This window comes from Chiloscyllium plagiosum, unplaced genomic scaffold (genome assembly GCF_037043375.1).
Source record: "Chiloscyllium plagiosum isolate Xiang-an unplaced genomic scaffold, Cpla_swu_hap1 HiC_scaffold_15, whole genome shotgun sequence".
Lineage (NCBI taxonomy): Eukaryota > Metazoa > Chordata > Chondrichthyes > Orectolobiformes > Hemiscylliidae > Chiloscyllium > Chiloscyllium plagiosum.
In genome coordinates this window covers 26,526,786-26,551,197 of record NW_028270153.1, presented here as the reverse complement: position 1 = coordinate 26,551,197, position 24,412 = coordinate 26,526,786, and the positions used below count along the sequence as shown (strand labels likewise).

General features: G+C 40.3%; 1 protein-coding gene and 1 long non-coding RNA gene across 3 annotated transcripts in view; one reads left to right on the top strand and one right to left on the bottom strand.

Annotated features, from left to right (window-relative positions):
* Positions 1-1,713, bottom strand: part of LOC122560187 (serine/arginine-rich splicing factor 6-like) — an 11,054-nt gene extending 9,341 nt beyond the window's left edge. The window contains exon 1 of the mRNA XM_043710573.2: positions 1,518-1,713. Within this exon, the coding sequence (XP_043566508.1) occupies positions 1,518-1,624 (107 nt within the window). The 5' untranslated portion in view covers positions 1,625-1,713. The remainder of the gene's footprint in view (positions 1-1,517) is intronic.
* LOC148147634 (uncharacterized) lies at positions 1,708-24,412 on the top strand. 2 transcript variants are annotated; one of them, XR_015759550.1, is made up of 3 exons: positions 1,708-2,177; positions 4,968-5,200; positions 24,299-24,412. It is a non-coding gene; the product is annotated as an uncharacterized LOC148147634 (long non-coding RNA). The 2 variants fall into 2 exon arrangements; XR_015759549.1 differs by lacking the exon at positions 24,299-24,412 and adding an exon at positions 7,564-8,163 and having other exon boundaries at positions 1,712-2,177.

Genomic DNA, 24,412 nt, shown 5'->3' with positions numbered 1-24,412 from the left:
GCATTATGTTTCTTTCACCATCACTTCTGATGGGAAATTTCACGTTCCAACACTGTAGAAAATTTCACCCAGACATTCCTTTATTATTTCGCTAATTAGTAACTCAATATACTGCGCAGGAGAGAGTGAGGACTGCAGATGCTGGAGATCAGAGTCAAAAGATGTGGTGTTGGAAAAGCACAGCCAGTCAGACAGCATCCGAGGAGCAGGAGAGTTGACGTTTCAAGCATTAGCTCATTGCTGATGAACAGCTTATGTTCCAGCACCACCCTTTTTGGTTCTAAATTAAGTGCTCTCTAACTGAGTCAAAACAAATTTCTTTTCCTTCACAGTCATTGTCATAGAGTCACAAAGCACAGAAACAGACCCTTGGGTCCAACCAGTCCTCGCCAAGCAAAACCCCAAACTAAACTCATCCCACCTGCCTGCTCCTGGCCCATTTACCTCCAACCCTTTCCTATTCATGTGCTTATCTAAGGGGTCTTTTAAACGTTGTAATTGTACCCACATTTACCCCTTTCTCGAAGTTTATCCCAAACGCAGCACCCTGTGTTTAAAAAAAAATTGCCCATATCTTCAGAAACTTCATTTGGCATAAATGACAATTCCAAAGTTAAGTTCTACTTTTTGTTCGCAATTTGGATCAAAAAACTGTAAGTTTGAGATTACTGTGGTTCTGCTGAACCACTTCTATAGCCGCAGGTTTTGCGAGAGCTGGTCATATATTATATTCTGGAATGGTTTAAAAGGGCACAATTTGCAAAAAGGAAGCGCCTGGGCTGTAGGGTTAAAACCCAAAAGGGGGGGGGGGGGGGGGGAGTGAACGATCTGCCACTGAATGTTTCTATGGTTGGCGAAACCCACGTGGAGAGCAGGAATTAGTAAAGGGCGAAATTTTGACAACTGGGCATTTGCACTGGAAAACAAAGAAACCGTCTCACGTTTCAGAAAGAGCAGACTCAACACCAGAAGGAAAGGTGGCACCTTAGGTGACATTTGCGTGAGAAATGCATGGAATGGAATTTCAATGGTAAAGCAAATGCAAACGCTGGGCGGAAAATAAAAAAAAAACAAAAGCCCCCTCCCCAAGCTGGGAACAACCCCATTCCAACACTGTCCTCCCACCCCCCAAAGCCATGGCGTCCCCCTTTGAGCACCCCCCCCAAAAGCCGTGACCTCTCCCCCCTCGACTGCTCACCCCCAGCCGTGCCCCTCACCAGTCCCCTCCCTACCCCCGAGCCGCGGCCTCTCTCTCTCTCCCCCCCTCCACCTCCCCCGAGCCGCCATTTTATCCCAATCCACGCGGCACCTCCCCCTTCCCTCGTCTCTCCATGAGGGGGAGAAAAACGAAGGTGAGCGCCGCATTTCCACAGCCGCCTGACTCTATACCCCGCACGGTGGGGGTGGTCCAGCGGTACCGGGGCGGGGGGGGGGGAGGGTGTGAAGGGGAATCGGGGCCTGGGAGCGGGTCGCCTTCCCTCCTCCTCAGCGCCTGCCGCCACCGCGGCGTCTCTCACCCGTTCTTCAGGTCCACCTCCAGCAGTTTGCCGTAACCCCTGAAGAACCTCTCCAGGTCCTTCTCCCGAACTTGGTAACTGAGCCTCCCGACGTACACACGCGGCATCTTTCTTGCTGTTTATTTATAATTTCTCTCCCCGCCCCCCCTCCTGGCTCGCTCCGACCGACTCCGCCGCTTTATTTCTCTTTGTGCTTCTCCTGTGACGTGGAACGCTCCCTCTCTCCTCCTCCCCGCGGAAAGACTCTCGCCGGCAACGTCACCCGAGACTTGCCGTCATCGCGTGATGCGCGCCCTGCCTTCTGGGTACTGTAGTTCTTCCTTGGCAAACTTCGCTGCTGCTGTGGGAGCGACCTTGATCTGCCTGCGCTTGTGGTGGCACTACGCAGACCCACCTCCCGTCAATGAATGCGACCCCCTGCAACAAAATCAGAAACTGCCCGAGAATGTCAGCAGAAAAGATCAAAGAACTGGTCATGCTGGAAATCTGAAACAAAAAAGTTGCTGGAAAAAAGCAGGTCTGGGAAAGAAACTCTTGACATCCAGGGTTCCCTGGTCTTGCTGACCTTGCCCTTCACTCTTAGAGGAACACAGTGGCCATGAATTCTCACTACATTACTTTTAAAAGACTCCCACTTTCCAAATGTACACTTGCCTGCAGGTAAGTGCCCCCAGTCTATGTTTGCCAGATCCTGCCCAATGATGTTGACTTTGACATTTAGACACTTAGAGTCATACAAATATACAGCACTGAAACAGACCCTTCATCCATAACAGCCAGATATCCTAAATTTGATGAAAGTGAGGACTGCAGATGCTGGAGATTAGAGTCGAGAGTGCGGTGCTGGAAAAGCACAGCAGGTCAGGCACCATCTGAGGAGCAGGAGAGTTGATGTTTCGGGCAAAAGCCCTTCATCAGGAATGGAATACCTCCATTCCCAGATCAGAAGTGGAGATGTTCACTGATTCACAATATTCACAATATTCAGTACCATTCATGACTCCTCAGGTACTGAAGTAGTCCATGGCCAAATACAAGATCTGGACAATAGCCAGGCTTGATCTGACAAGTGGTGAAAATGTGTTGCTGGAAAAGCGCAGCAGGTCAGGCAGCATCCAAGGAACAGGAGAATCGATGTTTCGGGCATAAGCCCTTCTTCAGGAATGAGGAAAGTGTGCCCAGCAGGCTAAGATAAAAGGTAGGGAGGAGGGACTTGGGGGAGGGGCGTTGATCTGACAAGTGGCAAGTAACATTCAAGCCACACAAAAGCCAAGTAATGACCATCTCCAATCAGAGACAATCTAACCACTACCCCTTGACATTCAATAATTTTACGATCACTGAATCCACCACTGCCAACATTCTGGGATGTTACATTGGCCAGAAACTCAACAAGACTCACCTCATACACACAGTGGTGGGTCAAAGGCGAGGAATACTGCAATGAGTAACTCACGTCCTGACTCCCCAAAGTGAGTCCACCATTTACAAGGCATAAGTCAGATATGTGATGTAATACTCTCCACTTACATGGATGGGTGCAGTTCCAACAACACTGAGGAAGCTGGACACCAAACAGGAAAAAGCAGCCTGCTTGATTGGCACCACATCCACAAGTGTCCACTTTCTCCACCATCGACACTCAATAACAGCAATGTATACTATAAAAAATACACAGCAGAAATTCACCAAAAATTCTTAACATGTTCCAACCCCACAACCATTGCCATCTAGAAGGATTAGGGCAGATGATACATGGGAACAGAGCTGAAAATGTGTTGCTGGAAAAGCGCAGGAGGTCAGGCAGCATCCAAGGAGCAGGAGAATCAACGTTTCGGGCATGAGCCCTTCTTCAGGAATGAGGAAAGTGTGCCCAGCAGGGTAAGATAAAAGGTAGGGAGGAGGGACTTGGGGGAGGGGCATTGGAAATGCAATAGGTGGAAGGATGTTAAGGTGAGGGTGATAGGCCAGAGTGGAGGTGGGGTCGGAGAGGTCAGGAAGAAGATTGCAGGTTAGGAAGGTGGTGCTGAGTTTGAAGGTTGGGACTGAGACAAGGTAGGGGGAGGGGAAATGAGGAACTGGAGAAATCTGAGTTCATCCCTTGTGGTTGGAGGGTTCCTAGGCGGAAGATGAGGCGCTCTTCCTCCAGCCACCGTGTTGCTATGGTCTGGCGATGGAGGAGTCCAAGGACCTGCATGTCCTTGGTGGAGTGGGAGGGGAAGTTAAAGTGTTCAGCCACAGGGCGGTTGAGTTGGTTGGTGTCCGATCGGCATGGACGAGTTGGACCAAAGTGTCTGTTTCCATGTTGTACATCTCTATGACTCTGAGTCCATAATGATCCAAAAATTTAAAACCATCTCTCCTACTCTATTCTTTTAGCCATGGCTTCATCTGACCAATCTTCCTTCTCATGTACAAAGTAGCACATGGCACTGGAAGTTACAACCTTAGCAGTCTTCTTCTTTAATCTACTATCAAACTGTTATAGAACCTCATTTCTTCTTTACCCACAAAGTTGGCATCAATATATGCCATGACTGCTGGCAGAATGCCCTGCAACTGCTCTGGGAACACCAGTGACCTTGGCACCAGGGAGGCAACAAACCATTCAAGAGTCTCATTTGCTACCACAGAACTATCTGTCAGTTCCCTTTACAATCAAATCCCTGATCACTAAAACTTTCTCAATCTTTTTCCTCCCCTGCTGAACAACAGAGCAACTGTGGTGCCACAAATTCAGTTGTTGTTGCTTTCCCCTGAGAGGCCAAGGGGTTCTGCAGATGCTGAAGATTGTAGTCAAGACTAGCATGGTGCTGGAAAAGCACAGCAGGTCAGGCAGCATCCGAGGAGCAGGAAAATAGACATTTCAGGCAAAAGCCCTTCATCAGGAAAGTACATCTACTCACTGGTCTTCCTGGTAGTCACCCAATGTTTTTCTAACTATGTAGCTATTACTTGTGACCAGCTCGCTAATCATGCTATCATTTCTCAGTATCATGGATGCGCCATAGTGAGTCCATCCACAGCTCCAGCCACTCAATGTGGTCAATTAACTGCTCCCTCCACTGATGCTGTCACCTTCAGTGATCTGTGCACATATATATCAAGATCTCTCTGCTCCTATACTCTCTTTAGAATTGTACACCCAATTTTATATTGTCTTTCAGTAGTCATCTTACCAAAGTACATGATCTCACATTTCTTTACATTGAACCTCATTGTGCCACTTGTTTTGTCCAATCCACCAAACAGTCAACGACCTTTAGAAGTTCCACATTGTCCTCCTCATAGTTTACAATTCTTACAAGTTCCATGTCATCTTCAGACTCTGGCAATTTAGTCATTTTGTCACTTGATCTCTCCTACTACCTGACTCTCATAAATCCTCTTTTCACAGTTCTGATGAAAGGTTACATAACCAAAACATTAATTCTGTTTGTATCTCCACAGGTGCTGCCAAACCTATTCTGCATTTCCAACTTGTTCTGTGTTCATTTCCAGTCTTCAGCTGCTGCAGTGTTTTGTCCATCAACCTGAGTCTGTCAGTCATTTTCAATCAGTCCTGGGCTCTGATTTTAGCTTTCGATGGAAAAATATGAAAAGTTAAGAAATCTTTCTTCCCAACACATAGATGAATATCATTTAATAATCTGCAAGTAGTTATTGATGAAAGAAAAGAAAAGGTAATTTGTTTTATACACTTACTTGTAAACTATATTATATATTTTAAAATCTATTTTCGACATGATTCTCTAACAAAGACTCCCATTGTTTAACAATTGGTTTCAGTCTTGTGATTAAAACTTTGCTACTAAACATCCTTGGTGTGAACAACCCACTCTTTACTTCTAATTCTAAAATATAGCTATGCAGTTTAAATAAGCAGTAAAGTTAGCAGCATTCACAATTGTTCCTTCTATTAAAAGTTTTAGGCAGAGAAGAGATTTAATCAAGTTTGTGTCTTACTGCACGTGTCAGAAAATTTGCCAAATTACAATTCTTCCAAGTTCCATGTCATCTTCAGACTCTGGCAATTAAGTCATTTGCCATTTTATATGAGTTTCAGAATGAGTGAAAAAAAAAGTTAATTTATATTACCTAGACTGCCGTGAGCAATTGTATCTCTTGTAGATAAAGCTTATTGATTTTTAATTTTCAATTCATTCAAGTTGAATCAAGATTTGGAACTAGTGGAATGTCTCCTTTCATGCAATGACAGGATTAGCATCCTAAGAAGCAAAGGCTGAAATTACAGCTGGTGGTGTTGAAAAAAATGTTCATTCATATTACATTCCTTTATTATTTTAATGACATGCCTTGGTCAGCTTTTCGGACTTGTTTGCCCCATAAGTCTGCTAAGTCTTCATCCACTCAGCACCAGACCTATGTAACTGAATTCTTTCCCCAATTGCATATACCTAGCAAGACAAATCTATATGAATTGTATTTATATCCAAAATAAAAAAAAATAATATTTGGTGCCAGTTATCCAAAAAAAATGAATGTGACATTGTTGTCTGAATTTTATCTTAACACTCTTAAATTCTAATGATAGTTTCTCCTCAAATTCTAAAATTGAAGACATTTATTTACATATTACAATATTCAAATGTTATTTCCTTACTTTTGGCTAAGAGTTGTAGCATACTTCACGCTAACTCAAAGAATTGTGGGTTGAAGGCCGTCCCAGACACATTAACCTAAAGTTTAGGCTGGTACTTTGGTACTGTTTAATTTTGCCTCCATCCTAAACAGAATTTGATTTTGTGTTAAGTCATTGACCAAACCAATAGCAGTGGAAACTATAGCAGACACGTTGGCTACATCCCCTTCAAATACAAAGTATTGGCCAGAAAAATAGAAATGCTCAAATAGTATCACTCAATAATTTGACATTACTAGGAACAGAATGACCTGGACAATTTTAGTTGCTTAATTGCTAAACCATCATTATGATTATTGTGTCAAGAATCAACACTGGGGGGAGCACTATAATATTGCTTCACTGTAATATTCTGGATATCAAGTGATATAGCTAATGATGATTACAAAAACAGTGGCAGAGAAAATGCCGTTTAATGTGAGAACTCACAGGATGGAGGTACAACATCTACAGAGGCTAAATTTGATCAGCTTGGGTCTGGAAAACCTAGGTTGAATCGATAATATAACTATAATAATCCTTATATTATTGATGAGAAAGTGAGGTCTGCAGATGCTGGAGATCAGAGATGGAAATGTGTTGCTGGAAAAGCGCAGCAGGTCAGGCAGCATCTAGGGAACAGGAGAATCGACGTTTCGGGCATTAGCCCTTCTTCAGGAAGAAGGGCTAATGCCCGAAACGTCGATTCTCCTGTTCCCTAGATGCTGCCTGACCTGCTGCGCTTTTCCAGCAACACATTTCCATTATATTATTGATGTCTGACTAATAAACTTACATTTCAGTAACATATCTAAAAATAACATTCAAGCTCAAACCTGAATCAAGAATCATTAATTGATTTTAAAATATTTCCTAAAACAGTATTTCAGATAAAATGTTAAAAGGAAGCTACCTTTTTAAGTGGCTGTCAAGTTCATGGGACATCAATTTGAAGATCATGGGAGTTCTCTCCAGTGATCTGATAAACGTTTAGCCCTTATTTAACATCACAAAAAACAGGTTTGATCATTTATATTATTCCTATTTGTGGGGTCTTGTTCTGGCTGCTGAATCTGCCGACAATAGGGAATCAACATTCAAAAGCATGTCAGAGTTCTGAGGAAGAGTCACTGGACCCAAAACATTAACTCTGAGTTCTCTCCATGGATGCTGCCAGACCTGCTAACCTTTTCTAGCAATTTCTGTTTTTGTTTCAAAAGTACTTCATTGGCTTTGAACCATTTGTTTATTGCAATTTTTTTGCAAATTAAGGAAACTTACCTTCTTTAAAAATTAAAAATCCCATCAGTTTTTGCATTTGAAAAGTTTATTGAAAACTGTTGAATAAAGAATTTTGATAAAAGGTTACGGATCTGAAACATTAAATCTTTTTTCTCTCCACAGATTCTGCCTCACTGTCTAATGCTTCTAGTGTTTTCTATTTTTGTTAGTTATTTATGAATTTGGTTCTATTCTGTTGGGTTATGTGCCAATTTCCTGAGAATTAGAGGAGAATTAGTCTTGACAGGTTATAACTTCAAAGAACATAGAGTTGGATAAATACCTATTCTGCAACCACTCTATGAGTCAGTGAGCAATTCATGCAAGCATTTTGGGATTGTAATGTTTTTAAATATGAAAACCTGTATGTGAACTGATTTATTTTAGTAGGAAGAAAGACATATTAAATAAAGGATGCAATTCTCAACAGAATGTCAGAGTAAAGGGATTTGAGTATTCATACACAGTTAAAGGTAGCAGAATAGATTGAGAACATGATTAATAAAGCATTCTGTATCCTACGTTTTATTATTAGCAGCATAGAGTGCAAGGGCAAGGAGGTTATGGCGAACTTGTATACGAAGATAGCTTAACCTCAGCTTGAGTATTGCATCCAATTTTGGGTAATGTACTTTCGGAAGAAAGGGAAGACATTGGAAATATTCATACGAATATTTCCAAGATGATGAACAGCATTTATGAAGATGGATTGGAGAAAGTTGGACTATTTTCTTTGGAGTGTAGATGATGAGCAGAGATTTGGTACAGGTATTCAAAGTAATTTTTTTTTTTTTAGATTAGATTACATTACAGTGTGGAAACAGGCCCTTCGGCCCAACAAGTCCACACCGACCCGCCGAAGCGAAACCCACCCATACCCCTACATTTACCCCTTACCTAACACTACGGGCAATTTAGCATGGCCAATTCACCTGAACCAGCACATCTTTTGGACTGTGGGAGGAAACCGGAGCACCCGGAGGAAACCCACGCAGACACGGGGAGAACGTGCAAACTCCACACAGTCAGTCGCCTGAGGCGGGAATTGAACCCGGGTCTCAAGCGCTGTGAGGCAGCAGTGCTAACCACTGTGCCACCGTGCCGCCCACAATGAGTGTTGTACAAAGATGTACAGCATGGAAACAGACCCTGCAGTCCAACTCGTACATGCCAACCAAATATCCCAACCCAATCTAGTCCCACATGCCAGCACCCGGCCCATATCCCTCTAAACCTTCCTATTCATAGACCCATCCAGATGACTTTTAAATGTTGCAATTGTACTAGCCTCCACCACTTCAATTTACCCTACCCATGCCCCTCATGATTTTATGAAGCTCTATAAAGGTCACCATAGATGGAGAAAAAATGTACCCATTGTTTATAAAACTGTTTATAAACGTCTGTTGTAAAATATATGATTTGGAAACCATTAGCAGGATTGTGTCAAAGCCACTGTGAATTTATGAAAGATAAATCATGCTTAATAAATCTACTGGAGTTTTTGACGATAGAACTTGTAGACTAGATAAGGTTGTGGCATGTCTGGAGTTTTAGAAGGCTTTTAAAAAGATTCCACATAAGGGGTTAGTGGGCAAAAACAATGGAAGTGAGATTAGGGTAATATATTGGTGTGACTTGAAAATTGCTTGATAGACAGGAAACAGAGAGTGGGAACAAATAGCTCTTTTTCCAGAAAGCAGGCAATGACTTGTGTGGTATGGCAAAGAATGCTGCTTGGGCCCCAGCCATTCACAAAGAAAATGACTGACCTGGATGAAGAAACAAAATGATGCATGTCCAAATTTGTTGAAGACATGAAACGGGCAGGATTGTGAGTTGTGAGGAGAATAAAAGAATGCTTTGAGATGATTTAGACAATTTGAGTGAATATATAAACATGGCAGATGCAGTACAATGTGGGTAAATGTGAAGTTATACACTGTGTTGTGAAAAACAGAGTATATTTAAACGGTGGTGTGTTCAGAAATGTCAATATACAAAGGGGTCTGTGTGACCTCGTACACCAGTCACTGAAAATAGATGGGTAGGTACAGCAAGCATTTGGGGAGCATGGGATTAATTGCGTGAGAATTTGAATTCAGAAGGATGGCTGTCTTACGGCAGTTTTACAGGGTCTTGTGAGACCACACGTGGGCTTCATGTGCAGTTTTGGTCTTTTATTTAAGAAAGAATACTTACCATGGAGGAAGTGCAATGGACATTCACTAGGCTGCTACTGAGGAAGGCAGAACTGCCTGAGACTGGTTAAACTGGGCCTTGAATTGAGAAGGGGATATTTTAGAGGGGATCTGATTGAAATAAATAAAATTCTAACAGGGCTGGACAGATTAGATGCAAGAAGGATACTTTCCTGGTTGGGGAGTCTAGAACAAGGGGACACAAGCAGAACAACAAGGGGGTCACAAAAGGGACCAAGTAGATATGATGTAAACCATTTAGGATTGAAATGAGGATAAGATTCTTCACTCAAACATAGTGAACCTGTGGAATTCTCTCCCACAAAGGCTTTGGTAACAAGTAACTTAATATATTCAAGAAAAAGGTTCATAATTTTTTATATATTAAAATCATCAATGGGTATTGGGAGATGGGGGAATATGGTATTGAGATAGGGCCATGATCATATTGAATGGTGGAGCAGGCTCGATGTGCCGATTGGTCTACTCTTATTTTCTAAAAAATGATTAAGAACAAAAGGGCACAGATTTAAAGTAAAAAGCTCAAGAAGCACAAGCAACACGATGAAATATACTTCTTAATGCAGCGAGTGGTTAATGTCTGGAATGCACTGCCTGATAGCATGGATGAGGCGGGTTCAATTCAAAATGGAAATAGACTGTTATCTGAAAAGGAAGAATGTATGGGCCTGTACCGAAGAGACTTTTTCCATGCTGTGTGACTCAATGACTCTATGGTAGAAGGTAGAAGAATTGCACTAAGGAAACTGCTCATTTAGAGTGCTGGTGCAGGCATGTGATATTATAAATTTCAGGACTTTAATAACTGTTCATAGATTGAAAACATGAAAGATAACTCATGAAAAGAAGCAGCAATAACTCTGTCTGGAATAAACTATTAAAGACCATGGACAAACCTGTACAGGAATTGAAAGCAATGAGCCACATCTGGGAAAAGAGAGAGTTGAAATTACATGAACAAAACTGCTTTGACAACTGCTTGATAACTGGCTGCTTTATTGCCATAAGAATAACTGATTGACCTGCAGAAGAACTTAAGGAGTTAAGTGCAGGAAAGCTGTGTCTTTGAGTAGACAGTTAATGCCAAATGTAACAAGGGACAAAGAAGCTACTTCTGATAAGAAGGCAAACTGCAGACTTGCAATAATTTGCATGAAAGGACTTTGTAAAAAAAACTAATATAATATCACATAGGCTGATGAACAAAAATCTGTATAATAATTGAACACCAGAACTCCCCCTCAGCAGAACTGCAAAGAACGACACTGCTCAAGAATTGAACGCTTATAGAGACAGACACTATTGGTAAAATTGTGGCTGAGTTCCACCATTAATTGGGAATTAGCCAATTTGGGTTGTGAGGCTTAACTTGCTTACTTGAGCGATCTTATTTTGTTTGCTACATGCAATAAAGTTTACATCATTGTTTTTCAGTACTTGATTGTCTATGAGATTTCTTAGTAAGTAACCGAATTAAAGGTAACTTGTGGTGATTTAGCCACAATAGACATGATGGACCAAATAGTCTCTTTCTGTAGTACAAAATTATGTAATTCTGTCAACATTCAATGGTTAAAGAATGTCTCGGCTGTCAATTGTAGTTTCAAGGAAATCATGATAAATCAAACTATTCACCGTAATGTAAAAAATAACGGAATGAGTAAGGGCTTGATGTGGATTAGTAATAATCTTGGATCAAGCTAATCAGTAACATATTTTGACTTAGATACTTGGACTGTCTATTTGGTAAATGGAATTGTTGTCATTACTCCCTTTGGGTTGATAGTTTCCAACTCCCTTTGGAGAGTCTCAAAGATAGACATAATTCAAGGTAGAATTTTACTATATATAGATAATCATAATTAACATCAGAAAATGCAAATCTTTGAGGCTTTTATTAGGTTCAAAGCTTTTGAAGACCAACCTGCCATTTGAGCACAAAAACCAGTAAATGTTCCCTATAAAATTTACAGCAAACTGAGAGGTTGTTTGACATTTTTAATTATTCTTTCACGAGACATGAGTCACTGGCTCAAGCTTGAATGGTATTGAGAAGGTGGAGTTGAACCAATATCGTGAACCAATATCTCTGAAATTCATCCTAGTATTTTTTGATATAAATGAGGTACATTGCTTCTAATTTCTCTAGCCAGTGCATGGATTTCCGAGGTCTTTGCCTGGCAGCAAGTGGAGAAAACAGAAGTAAACGCATTGGCACAGTGTCAGCAGTGAGAGTTGTTAAGAGTCAACCACGTTGCTGTGGGTCTGCAGTCATGTGAAGGCCATAAGGATGGCAGGATTGTTTGCCTAAAAATTATTAGTGAGCTAATTACATTTTTTTTTGACAATTCAATAGTTTCATAGTTACTATTAATTATACCAATTTTTAATTTCAGGTTTAAGTAAATGACTGAATTTAAATTCCCCAATAGACATGCTGGAAAATGAATTTCCATCTAAAGATATTATTCCAAGATTCTGAATTAGTATCTTCTCATGTAATCATTATGTTACTGTCATATCGAGTTCTGGGTACAACCACTTGTGGCGTATGTTTTGGGGTAATTTACTTACCATGAATTTAAGCTGAGTCTGAGGGCCTGTCTAACTTACAGAGGTCGAAGATAATTCAGTAGAAAGTCTTAACAAGAAGACCCTTACTATAGTGTAGCTTGATGTATTAGAACAAAAAATTCAACTAACATTAATTAGCCATAATTATAACTGACAAAAGTCTCTGACACCTCCCTCCCCTTCCTGGACCTTTCCATCTCCATTAGTGACAACCGACTTGACACTGACATTTTTTACAAACCCACCGACTCCCACAGCTACCTGGATTACAACTCTTCCCACCCTATCTCTTGCAAAAATGCCATCCCGTATTCCCAATTCCTCCCCCTCCACATTTCCGCCACCTCCAAAAAGACCCCACCACCAGGGATATATTTCCCTCCTCACCCCTTTCCGCCTTCCGCAAAGACCGTTCCCTCCGTGACTACCTGGTCAGGTCCACGCCCCCCTACGACCCACCCTCCCATCCTGGCACTTTCCCCTGCCACCGCAGGAACTGTAAAACCTGTGCCCACACCTCCTCCCTCACCTCTATCCAAGGCCCTAAAGGAGCCTTCCACATCTATCAAAGTTTTACCTGCACATCCACTAATATCATTTATTGTATCCGTTGCTCCCGATGTGGTCTCCTCTACATTGGGGAAACTGGGCACCTCCTAGCAGAGCGCTTTAGGGAACATCTCCGAGACACCTGCACCAATCAACCAAACCACCGCGTGGCCCAACATTTCAACTCCCCCTCCCACTCTGCCGAGGACATGAAGGTCCTGGGCCTCCTTCACCGCCGCTCCCTCACCACCAGACGCCTGAAGGAAGAACGCCTCATCTTCCGCCTTGGAACACTTCAACCCCAGGGCATCAATGTGGACTTCAACAGCTTCCTCATTTCCCCTTCCCCCACCTCATCCTAGTTTCAAACTTCCAGCTCCGCACTGTCCCCTTGACTTGTCCGGACTTGTCCGACCTGCCTAGCTCCTTTTCCACCTATCCACTCCACCCTCTCCTCCCTGACCTATCACCTTCATCTCCTCCCCCACTCACCTATTGTACTCTATGCTACTTTCTCCCCACCCCCACCCTCCTCTAGCTTATCTCTCCACGCTTCAGGCTCTCTGCCTTTATTCCTGATGAAGGGCTTTTGCCCGAAACATCGATTTTGCTGCTCGTCGGATGCTCCCTGAATTACTGTGCTCTTCCAGCACCACTGATCCAGAAAAAAGCCAGACAATGTCAATCTATCTCCATCAGGACCTCATGCAAGACTGCCTATTTCTCCAGCAAAGACTGTATTACATTGAGCAGAGCCAATACAACATCGACGTTAGCTCTTTCAGAGTCATTACCTTATACAGCAGTTACCATATGAAGTTCCTTGTTTCTGTTCTACTACTAGTTCAAATTTCCCTCAATACCATTTTCTTGTTTGCAAAAGAAATGGAGAACTCATGGACATTCTGCTTTTCCCAAATAAGGAATGGTTAACAGACAGCAATTATTTGAATTTATAAATAGTTGTATGTACTTTCATGCACCACAGAGTTTTTGATCTCAACTCTGTAGTTATGTGGAAGGGCTGAACAGATGGCAGGTGCTTCTCCAGAGGGCAAACAAAATTTGAGTCAAGCCAGATTACTGCCTGATATTTCCTGCCACTGAGACAGAGTGCTGGGGCACAGAAGTTGAAAACTCAGCTCGTCTTGGTGTTTATTCAATGGACTACAATGCATGAAAGAATGGAGAGAAATGAATTTGAAAAAAAGAAGCATTGCAGCATGACTTTTATGGAGTCCTACTTATATTGCACATTGAATATTAACATTGAATAAAGTATTGTAGTGTCCCTTCATTGAATATGTTACATATTTCTGAACCAAGTAGTTAAAATATAGTCAACGTGAAAATGTATTCACATTGATGAAACAATGTTTACTTTTTGACTCTCCAGTGCATATCATTGTACATATCAGCAACCGTGAAAACCAAATTGGGTCATTTGTTAATGACATACCCGTATAGGATCGTATCATTTATTCCTCAAAACTGAGATGTACTGGATTCCAATTCAGTAGTAAGACTACTTACTCAGAAAATTTGATTTGATATAGTTTATTACCTAGATAATGAAAATTATTGTTTTGTGTGCTATCCAGGCAACTGATATCTTATATAAGTACATCAAGGTAATAGAATGCAGAATATAGTGTCACAGCTACAGAGAAGGTGCAGAGAAAGTTAAACCTTAATATATGAGAGGTCTGCTCAAAAGTCTGATAACAACAGGGAAGAAGCTGTTCTTGAGTCTGTTAGTACGTGTTTTCAAACTTTAATATCTTTTGCCCCGAAAGAAGAGAGTATAACCAGGGTAGATGGGGGTCTTTGATTTTGTTGGCTGCTTTCCCGATGCAGCATGAATTATAGACAGTCAATGGATGGAAGACTGGTGTGGATGATGGATTGGGCTATGTTCACAACTCTGTAATTTCTTATGATCTTGGGAAGAGCAGTTGCCATACCAAGCTGTGATGCATCCATAAATATACATTAGAGTCATTGTGGACATGCCAAATTTTCTTTGAGGAAGTAGAGGCATTGCTGAGCTTTCTTTGCCGACATGGATGGACCAGAAAAGATTGTTTGTGATATTTACTCCTGGCAACTTGAAGCTATCAACCGTCTCCACCTCAGCACCATACAGACATGGGTGTGTTTTCCACTCCACTTCCTATTGTCAATGACCAGCTCCTTTGTTTTGCCGAAATTGAAGAGGAGATTGTTGTCTTTACACCATGCCAGTAAGCTCTCTTTTCTGTGTACTGGCTCATCATTGTTTAAGATCTGACCCTCTCCGGCAGTGTCATCAGCAAACTTGTAAATTAGGTTAGAGCATCAGGGGATAATTTTTTGTGAATTAAATTTGATGTTATGGTTTTGACAGATCTTTTTCCTTGAGATTTTCACTTGACATCAATCATCATATTGAAGGAATTAAACACTCACGTAGAAGTACACACAAACACAAATGTTTTTGATTAAAATTGATTAGGAAAATGAATTTATCGTTCATCTTATGCCTAATGAATAAAATGCTATGTTCTGTTGGTCTGTATGGATCATAATTAAAATTGTTCTGCCATTACAACTAATTCAGAGCATATTTCCATTTGTATGTTTACATTGGCACAATTTTGAAAATAAAACTCTGCCTAAAATATGTGTCACATCTGTCCAGCATTGCAGACTTTCTAAAAGTTTGAGAATCAGAAATTCCCTTTTTATCTAGTGGCCTATATTGCACATGTGGATACAAATTCATATATTTATTATTTGTATTAGGTGTAAACAACTTGTAAATCTATTTATACAAATGGATTTGCATTTTGTTACCTTCAGTGCACAGAGGAAATAATATATCCAATAAAAACCAAAAGAATTGCGAATGCTGTAAATCAAAAACAAAAATCGGTGGAAAAGCTCAGCAGGACTGACAGCATCTCTGAAGAGAAATCCTGCTGCGAGACTGCACTCCATCAGAGTAGTCTGATTTCTCTGCACCGTTACTGTTTCTGAAATAATTTATCCAAGTGAGGACAAAAACTAATTTAGGTATAATGTCCATGTGACAAACAGTATTTAATACTTACTGTTCAATAACATTGATATAAATATCTATTTTATGGTTTATGTGGTTTCAATATAACTTTCATTTTAAGAATATAATTCTAAGGTTAAGGTTTAGGATTTAGAAAAGAGTGAGCTATAAAACAATAGGTGGACTTACTTATTTGGAAAGGTAGATATGAGGTATATACACATTATAGTAATCACAGTTTAGAGATATGTTTTGGGAGTTAGAGTTCCATTAGTTTAAACGTTTCAGTTTAATTCAGTGAACACTGATACATTATAGAACCCAGTGACTTCATCCAATCAAAGAAGAAATTGCAAATGAGGGATAATTGCCCTAAAAGGTCAGTTTGAAGATAGCCCAGAGCCAGCTACATTGTCATGGAGATAAATAGCTCTTAGGAAAGCTGTCTGGTTTCAGTTGTCTGTGTATTTTTAAAATTGTGCTTTTGATCTTGTGTGCTGAAGATAGCTGAGATAAGTTGGCCAAAATAAATGACAGTTACTAAAACCTACGCTAGAAGTTAAGTAAAATGTTAACTTATTGTTGACTGCATGGCAGAATCTCAGTTTGAATTTTGCGAGAGAACAGAAGATTGCCTAATTTTAAATCAGTGAGAGAATCTATAGTAGGTCTTACAGTGTCTTATTTCTAAAGAACGTACTCAGCAGATTAGCTTTGGCATCCTGAAAAGTAACCAGAACAAAGGACTGAAGCATTTACAGTAGAGGGTAAAGGAAATAACCAGAGGTAAGGTAAATACTCGAGAGAACTGAAGGATACTTATGGATCGTCCCTACAGAAATAAATAACTTGTAAAGGTGATTGTGATTTAAGAGAATTCTTGGTGGAAGAAAGAAGTATATCTGTGCACATATTATGCATAATTATAAACCGTATTAAGTTAATTGTGCTTGTTTGGTTTATATTTCATATGTAATGGAGTTGGTTTTGATAGAAAAGTGAAATCTTGTAGTGTTGCTCTGTTGATCATAATAATGTGCTGATATTAGAATATTACCTCACAAAGAACCAAAGACAAAGAGTAAAAAGAGAACGCGATAAATAAATGCCACACTACCATAGATATTTTGCCTTGTTTTAGTTGGAGACATCTCCCATCAAAACATCATTGATGATTTCATCATTGATGATTTCAAAAGGCCATCAAAAGCCTTTTTTAAGAAGTAAGCCCATTAGTAGGGTATAGCCTTTATATCAGGAGATAGGACATCATAATCCTTGCCACTTGGCAAAAGCATTAAAACTAGAATGAAATGCTACTCAAGATTGGACGAAAGTGAGGACTGCAGATGCTGGAGATTAGAGTCAAGATTAGAGTAGTGCTGGAAATGCCCAATGAAGGGCTCCTGCCCGAAACGTCGATTTTCCTATTTGTCGGATGCTGCCTGACCTGCCGAGCATTTCCAGCACCGCTCTAATCTTGACGCTAGACTTATTGTCTCAATCTGCCACAAACATTGTCCACATTGCTGAAATCCTGATAAGATTCCATTCATGTAAATCTTTTCATTAAAGCATGCAAGAGAGTTTCACATTTTGGCTGAACACATGGAGGAATCTACTGTCGGCTTATGTCATCCATTGCCAAAGGTATCCCCACTCTGAAAGCCAGCTTGGAAAGGGTCAAATCCAGGGATGTTATAACTGAGACTCCACAATGGGAATCAATGTTCAAAGCCATTGCAGCTTTGGTTGAAGCTCAAATAAGCGTTATGCAAACTGTGAGCTTGTGAGCCCTTCGCCAGGAAGGCAGCAAATCTGTTACCTTGCCATCTCCTCAGCTAATGCCAACTCTGGTGTGAGAAAGCCAATGGGTCAGAGTGCCCTGACAGCAGCTTTGCTGTCTGGAGGCAAACCCTCAGAGCCTCAAGCTCCCAGTTACAAGATCCCAAATAAGCTGCAAAGTGCTGATACTGTGCTGAAGTTACAGGAAGAATATTTCATAAAAGTTGTACAGTCAGTAAAATAATACACTTTACTAAATAATATAAAATACAATGGGTATAGATCAATACCATTGTGATTGGAATTAAAATCAATACATTTATTACATTTAACAGTTTTGACCTAAAGTTTATTTTTTTCACTACACATCAAGGTTTGCGTTGTCAGAATTTAATTGGCATTGAGTTCGGTTTAATGATTTCAATATCTTTAATGCCAAAATAAGTGAATAACTAAAAGGGGAACAAAATCTTAATGCTGAGGGGATTTTTTTTAAGGTAAAATTGATTGAAAGGTGCCCTTATGTGTTTAGATGTCATGCATTTTGTTGGCATTTCTTTGTCTTGTTCTCACTTGTCTTCATTCAATCCTTCTTCATCTAACAGGAACTTTACTTGTTACTTTGTCTCCTTCATCTCTGATCCTCTTTGCAATGCATCATTTTGGTACTCTTTCTTTGAGCCATTTTTAGGGAATTCACTGAATTAATCAAGACATCAGAATCATTTACTGGAATTTTACCAACAAAGTTTGGGTCTCAACATCAGCATCAAATATGTATCCTTCTCTCGGTTGGGTCAATGACAAATCTTGGAAGTGATCTTCCCGGGGCAGCAAATCAAAGGGCTAGCAGCTCTGCAGCCTCAACCGAGATGTCACCTGCTGAGGCTGCAGGGAGAAGGTGAGGACACCATCATATTGAAACATCCTCACAGGTAAATGGAATCTTTTTCTATATGCCTTGGCCAGAGAGGTGGATCTGGCGACCAGAAACATGAACCACTTACTGTCCCCTTTGGGATATTCCATTGTTACCATTTTCTGCCTCTGCCTTCCTCTGGAAAGGAAGGCTCTCACCACCCTCTGAATCCCCTTCCCCAGTCCTCACCAGAGGCTTCTAGGTGGCCACCTGGTGGCAGACTCACCACATGGTAGGAGGCTATGTTGAGGTTAGTAAAGTACCAGGCGGTTTGTAAAATTGTCAGCATTGGGACAACTAAAGTACCATAATTAGCCATCCACCTCCAGTTAGCTCTTTGGAATGGTTTCTTTCATTTAGTTTTTTTTTAAAGTTTGTATCAGGGTGACCAACATCAAGGGGAGGAAAAGTAAGGAGCACACTGGGCAGGATGGTGCTTTCTACACCAAACATCAAGGGGTTTGGTGGGAGAGCTGTTCATACCACAGGAAGCAAAAAAAGGAGTAAGTCTCTGAAAAATATAGGACAAACACACCTTGGCTGCACAAAACCCGGGACATAGGAAAATTGTTTCAATTGTGGGATAATCCTGTAAAATTTGGGATGGTTGGTCATCCAGATTTTGACATTTGTCTGCTGCACCTCTTCAAGGTAGAACTCCCTTCATTGGCTTGCTTCAGTGTTTGGGCATTTGTCCCAGTGTTACAAAACAATGTTTTCAACAAGCCTTGCATATGTTTTAAACAGTCCCTTTAAGTTAAGGTAAATGGAGTCATGACGAGGATCATGTGTTCTGTTCCTACCTTGATTGCCATGGAGACAAAAAGGCCCAAATTGACACTTGCTGAAAACAGGGTGAAAATATTCAGATTTGAAGAGAAACGTAGGACCAGCTGGGCTGACACGCTGTCTCAGAGTTTCTTTGAACAGTGAGAAACAGAATTAGCAAAAGGAATCGAGGTCTCACATTGATAAAGGACAATGATGTCAGCAGACACAATAAGTCTGCATGATCGCTGTGAGCTACAAGGCAGAATGCATAAAGTAGGCATTCTCTGGTTGAAGAGTTACATTCCATGATAATCTAAAGACTGAAAAATTTGCCCTCAAGATAGGGAGAAGAAATCAGTGGCATGGGCCTGACTGCTTCTCACCAGTTTGGAAACTTTTGGAAAGCTGAGGGATGTGTCAACAGTCACTTGACATGACAATGCAGTAAAATGGGGCGATATGAACTAATTGGAAACTGGGAGTGACTATTGTGTTTCCTCTCAAGGCCATGTTATGACAATAGCTCAGAAATCCCTGTGTGTTTTTTTTTAGTTATTAATTCAAAAATGTATTTTATAAAAGAGCGCTGCTACAGAAACAAAATAACTGCCGGTATGAATTCAATGGCTGGCTGGCAGAAATTCATTTTGGCACCAATGGGACGAAACACCTAAAAATGTCAGAGAATCTCCAACCAAAGAGAATGAATAGCAATGTTGAGGAGCTGACAAACCCTGACTCAGCAGCAAGTCAGACTCTGCAGATTGTGTCTGCAGTTTGGGACTCAGTTTGTGTTTTCCCCTTTGAAGAATACATATGGTCAAGATTCAAAAAGCCAGTTTCAACTCCACTGGACTCTGCTAAGTGGGACAGAATGTTTCCCAAGCAAGGGCAGGACTTATACAATTCAAGGTAGGCCCTTGGGTAGTTTTATAGAACAGAGAGACCTAGGGGTTCAGGAACATAATTCTTTGAAATTTGGTAGACAGAATGGTTAAGAAGGCATTTAGCATGCTTGCCTTTCTTGCTCAGACCTTGAGTATACATGTTGGGACACCATGTTGTACAGTACATTGGTGAAGCCTCTTGTGGTGTACAGTCTGCAGTTCTGAGAGGGTTTGGAAAAGATTTACCAGGATGTTGCTGGAAATGGAGGGATGAATTATTAAGATAGGCTGGTTAGACTGGGTCCTTTTTCACTGGAGGGTAGGAGGTTGAGGGGTGCCCTGAAAGAGTTTCATAAAATCACGAAGAGCATAGATAAGGTGAATAGCAAAGGTCTTTTCCCGAGCATGAGAGTGTTCAAAACTAGGGGGCAAATTTTTAAGGTAAGAGGAGAAAGATTTGAAAAGGACATGAGGGACAACTTTTTTGTTTAAACACAGAGTGGTTCATATGTAGAATGAATTGCCAGAGAAATTGGTTTGATGTAAGTACAGTTACAACATTTAAAAGACATTTGGATATGTACACAAATAGGAAAAGTTTGGAAGGATTTGGGCCAAACGCAGGAAAGTGGTACTAGTTTGGTTTGGGAATATGGTCATTGTGGACTAATTGAACTAAAAAGTCTGTTTCTATACTGTATGACTCTGACTCTGTATGTACCAGCTTTGAGTGATAATTTGCTGTGAAAGTTATAGTCAAAGAATGACCCTCTACTCAAGCCTGTCTTGCAGATAAAGACCTTTTCTCATTTCGATGGATAGAATCAGTTTTCTGGCAGCCAGATGAAATAAAAACAGAACAATGAAAAGTATCTCTCTCACCCTAAATGCTGGAATTCAACCACAGTTAAAAAGAATCAGAACCCCAGAATCTCAATGGATCTTCAAAACTAAGGATCATGAACTATTGAACTGCTAATGTCAATGCTACTGATAATCTTAACTGCAATTCGCTTTTTGTGAATATTTCAGAGACAAATCTAGACATAATTTTTATCGTTTTGAACTAATTTCTTATTTCTAATCTGTGTGCATATAGGTTGCATTATTCATTCTTCTTCCATCTCGTAATTAATAAACTCAATCTTTGTTACTTCAAGAAAGCCTAATTAAATTGGCTACTTTTAGAACGCAAGTTCATTAGATTTGGGAGAAAGGTATCCACAAAGGAAGGGATCTATTTTTAAATAATATTCTGACTAACTGAGGGGGTAGGTTTATAAAGAAGGGGACCCAGTGCATTTATCCTCAGCTGGGAGCTTAATGTTTTGGGGTGTACCATCTGGAACCATAACAAACTGAGGAACCTCAACCACAGTCTGAGCATGACAACTGTAGTCCTGTGGAAAGCATACTGTAAAGTATATGTGGCAATCAGTCATGTTCCTTCAATAAGTAGCATTTTCTCTATAATTTAGAGCATAGGTTGCTTACTAGATAATGTTTAGTTTATGTTTCTTTTAATTTGTTTTGTTCAGACAAAAAGTCTAAAATTGCAAAACTAGGTTTCAAATTTTAGGTTCATAACTGGGAATTGATATCTTCTATTTAAAGTGAACAATCTCTGCAGAAATTATAATACTATTCATCCTCCTTCATCATGGTATTCCAAATTTAGTAACAACACACTGTTTGGAAACTCCGGCATTCCTCATTCTCTGCCAAACTGTTTCTGGGGCTTTCATTGCACACTTAGCAAATTCTCCACAACCGTCTGTCATTCAAACATATGTGGAATGCGTAACAGATCGAACATTACCCATATCAAGTCTTGATTGTGACCCAACATTCCTACAAACCTGACTGCTGCGCTACTTACAACAACCAATTCTGAAAACAGCTTATTCCCTTAGCTGCCTTGTCTTGCAGATTGAAGACTATTCCATCTTGATCCAATTTCCCACTTGAGTCAAACACTCTGTCACCTTCTGTCACACAATCTGGTAGCATCACACAGCCTTTCATATCTCAAGTTACCTCTTATTGCAATATAATTTACTGTAGGTTCACAATATTCTATCTGATGACATGCTGTCTTTGGAAGGATTGTTTACTTTGCATATCAGACAGCACCATTTGTGAAGTGCAGCCCACCTACTTCCAGGATTTGGCCAATACTGCCTTTAAACTGGATTCTAAACTATCAGAGAGGTTGCAATGGGTGGATTGCCCTCACCATTACATTCCTCTTCCTCTGCTCAGCATCCTATGACAGAAACAAGACATCAAAGAGGACTGAGAAAAATGCCTTTGGATATAAAGTAATGAGAATTCTCCACACTGATATATTGTTACATTTCTACATTACTCTACATTTAATACATACAAAAGGTGCTTCTGGCTCAGAAATTAGTGTGTGATTACTTTCTTAACTGCAATACAAGACAGAACAATATCCAATTCACCTACAGCTCTATCATGGAGATTTCATTTGCCTGTCAGAGTTGTAGCCAAATTTACTGGCAGTGCAATGCTACACAATAAGTTTAATACTGACATTTGCAGAATAACACATTATTCATTTTTGTGATAGTGTCCTACCTCAGGAGAATCGTTTTCAACTCTGAAACTAAAGTATTCTTTGGAAAAATGTCTTTGTCAGAGACGATAAAAATCAGTCGTCAACGTTTTCAGTGAATGAAACTCCATCAGGTAGCATTCACAGCCTGATGTAGACCAGCACTGAAAATAGGCTTCTGGAGGTAGAAATCACTAAAACAACACCATAATCAGAAATATTTTCTCACAGTTTGGGCAATAGGTACCTCCTCCTGATATCATGCAAGGGCAGGGGTCATTCTTTCGATGTTGAAGTATTGCCCAAATAGAGCTTTACAGACCAGATAGAAGCCCCCTGGCTCATCTTATCCACCTGGTTATCAAGCACCTATCTTTGCTAGTCCCACTTTCCAGCACTCCAGTATTTAGTTGAATACTTAAAGTTAGACTTCTTAAAGTTAGACTTCTTAAATGTTCTGATGATTCCTGCCTCAACTGTCCTTTCAGTTCCCCGCTGCCCTCTGGGGGAAAAAAATATTTAATTCCCCTCCTAACTTCCTGCTCCTTGTCTTAAATCTGTGCTCTCTGATTATTGACCCCTCTGCTAAGGTTAATTGTTTCATCTACCTACCCTAACAGTGCCCCTCATAATTTGATGCATCTTAAATACATTGCCTCTACTCCAGGGAAACCAACCCTAGGCTATCTAATCTCTTTTAATAACTAAATCTCCCCAGCCCTGATAACATTGTGATAAATTATTGGTAGTATTGTGTATACATGAGTAATGGTAGCTTTATTTTCTTTCCGAAGATTATCAATAACTATGATACCTAACCAGCAATAGAGACACATACAATCCTAACAATTTCAAACCTATTGCTAGGAGTGTTTAAATCTTTATATAATTGTAATTTGAAAATTCAATGTTTAAATGCTGTTAATATTGTTGCCAAGATAGATCCCCCAGTGGAAGCTTATTTACAGTCTTGAACTCCAGTGGTGAGTGTGATTGTCATTAAACAGGATCAGGAGAAGCCTATATGTGTGTGCAGCCAGCCTCCATCCATGAAACATCAGCATAAATATTCCCATGCACTTGTGGAGAAATACAAACAATCCTGCATATTACCAAAAGGTGTACCTTCCATAGACTAAATGATTGACAGATCACCTTAAATGCAGCAAATGAGGAGACTACCATTTTGCATCAGCAATTTTGCATTCGCTAAATAAATAATAATATCCACTGTTGTTTCTTTTTTCAGTTCCACTGCTTTTGTAAAGAGAACAATGCAAACTCAAACAATCTTGGAGTTATAATGTCATTGAAACAGTCTGTCAGGTTGAAAAGAGTAGAAATTTTTCTTGAAACAGCTAAATGTTTTGGCTCCTAAACAGAGGTAAATGAAGTTATCAATTTTTGAACAAAGAGCTAATGGTCATTAAGGCAAAAGGTTTCCCATCATGACTTTAAACACTTTTTGAAGGCAATCTGCTTCTCAGCACCTCTGTTAATTAAAATTTATTTTTGGCTACTCTACTTTTGCAGAGTTATCAGCATCTATTGTCTGGCTGAGATAAAAAAAACCAAGAAGGTTCAAGTTTCATCAGCACTCTGGAGTGCATTAGTGCTACAATTGGGCTTCATACCCCTGGGTTGGAG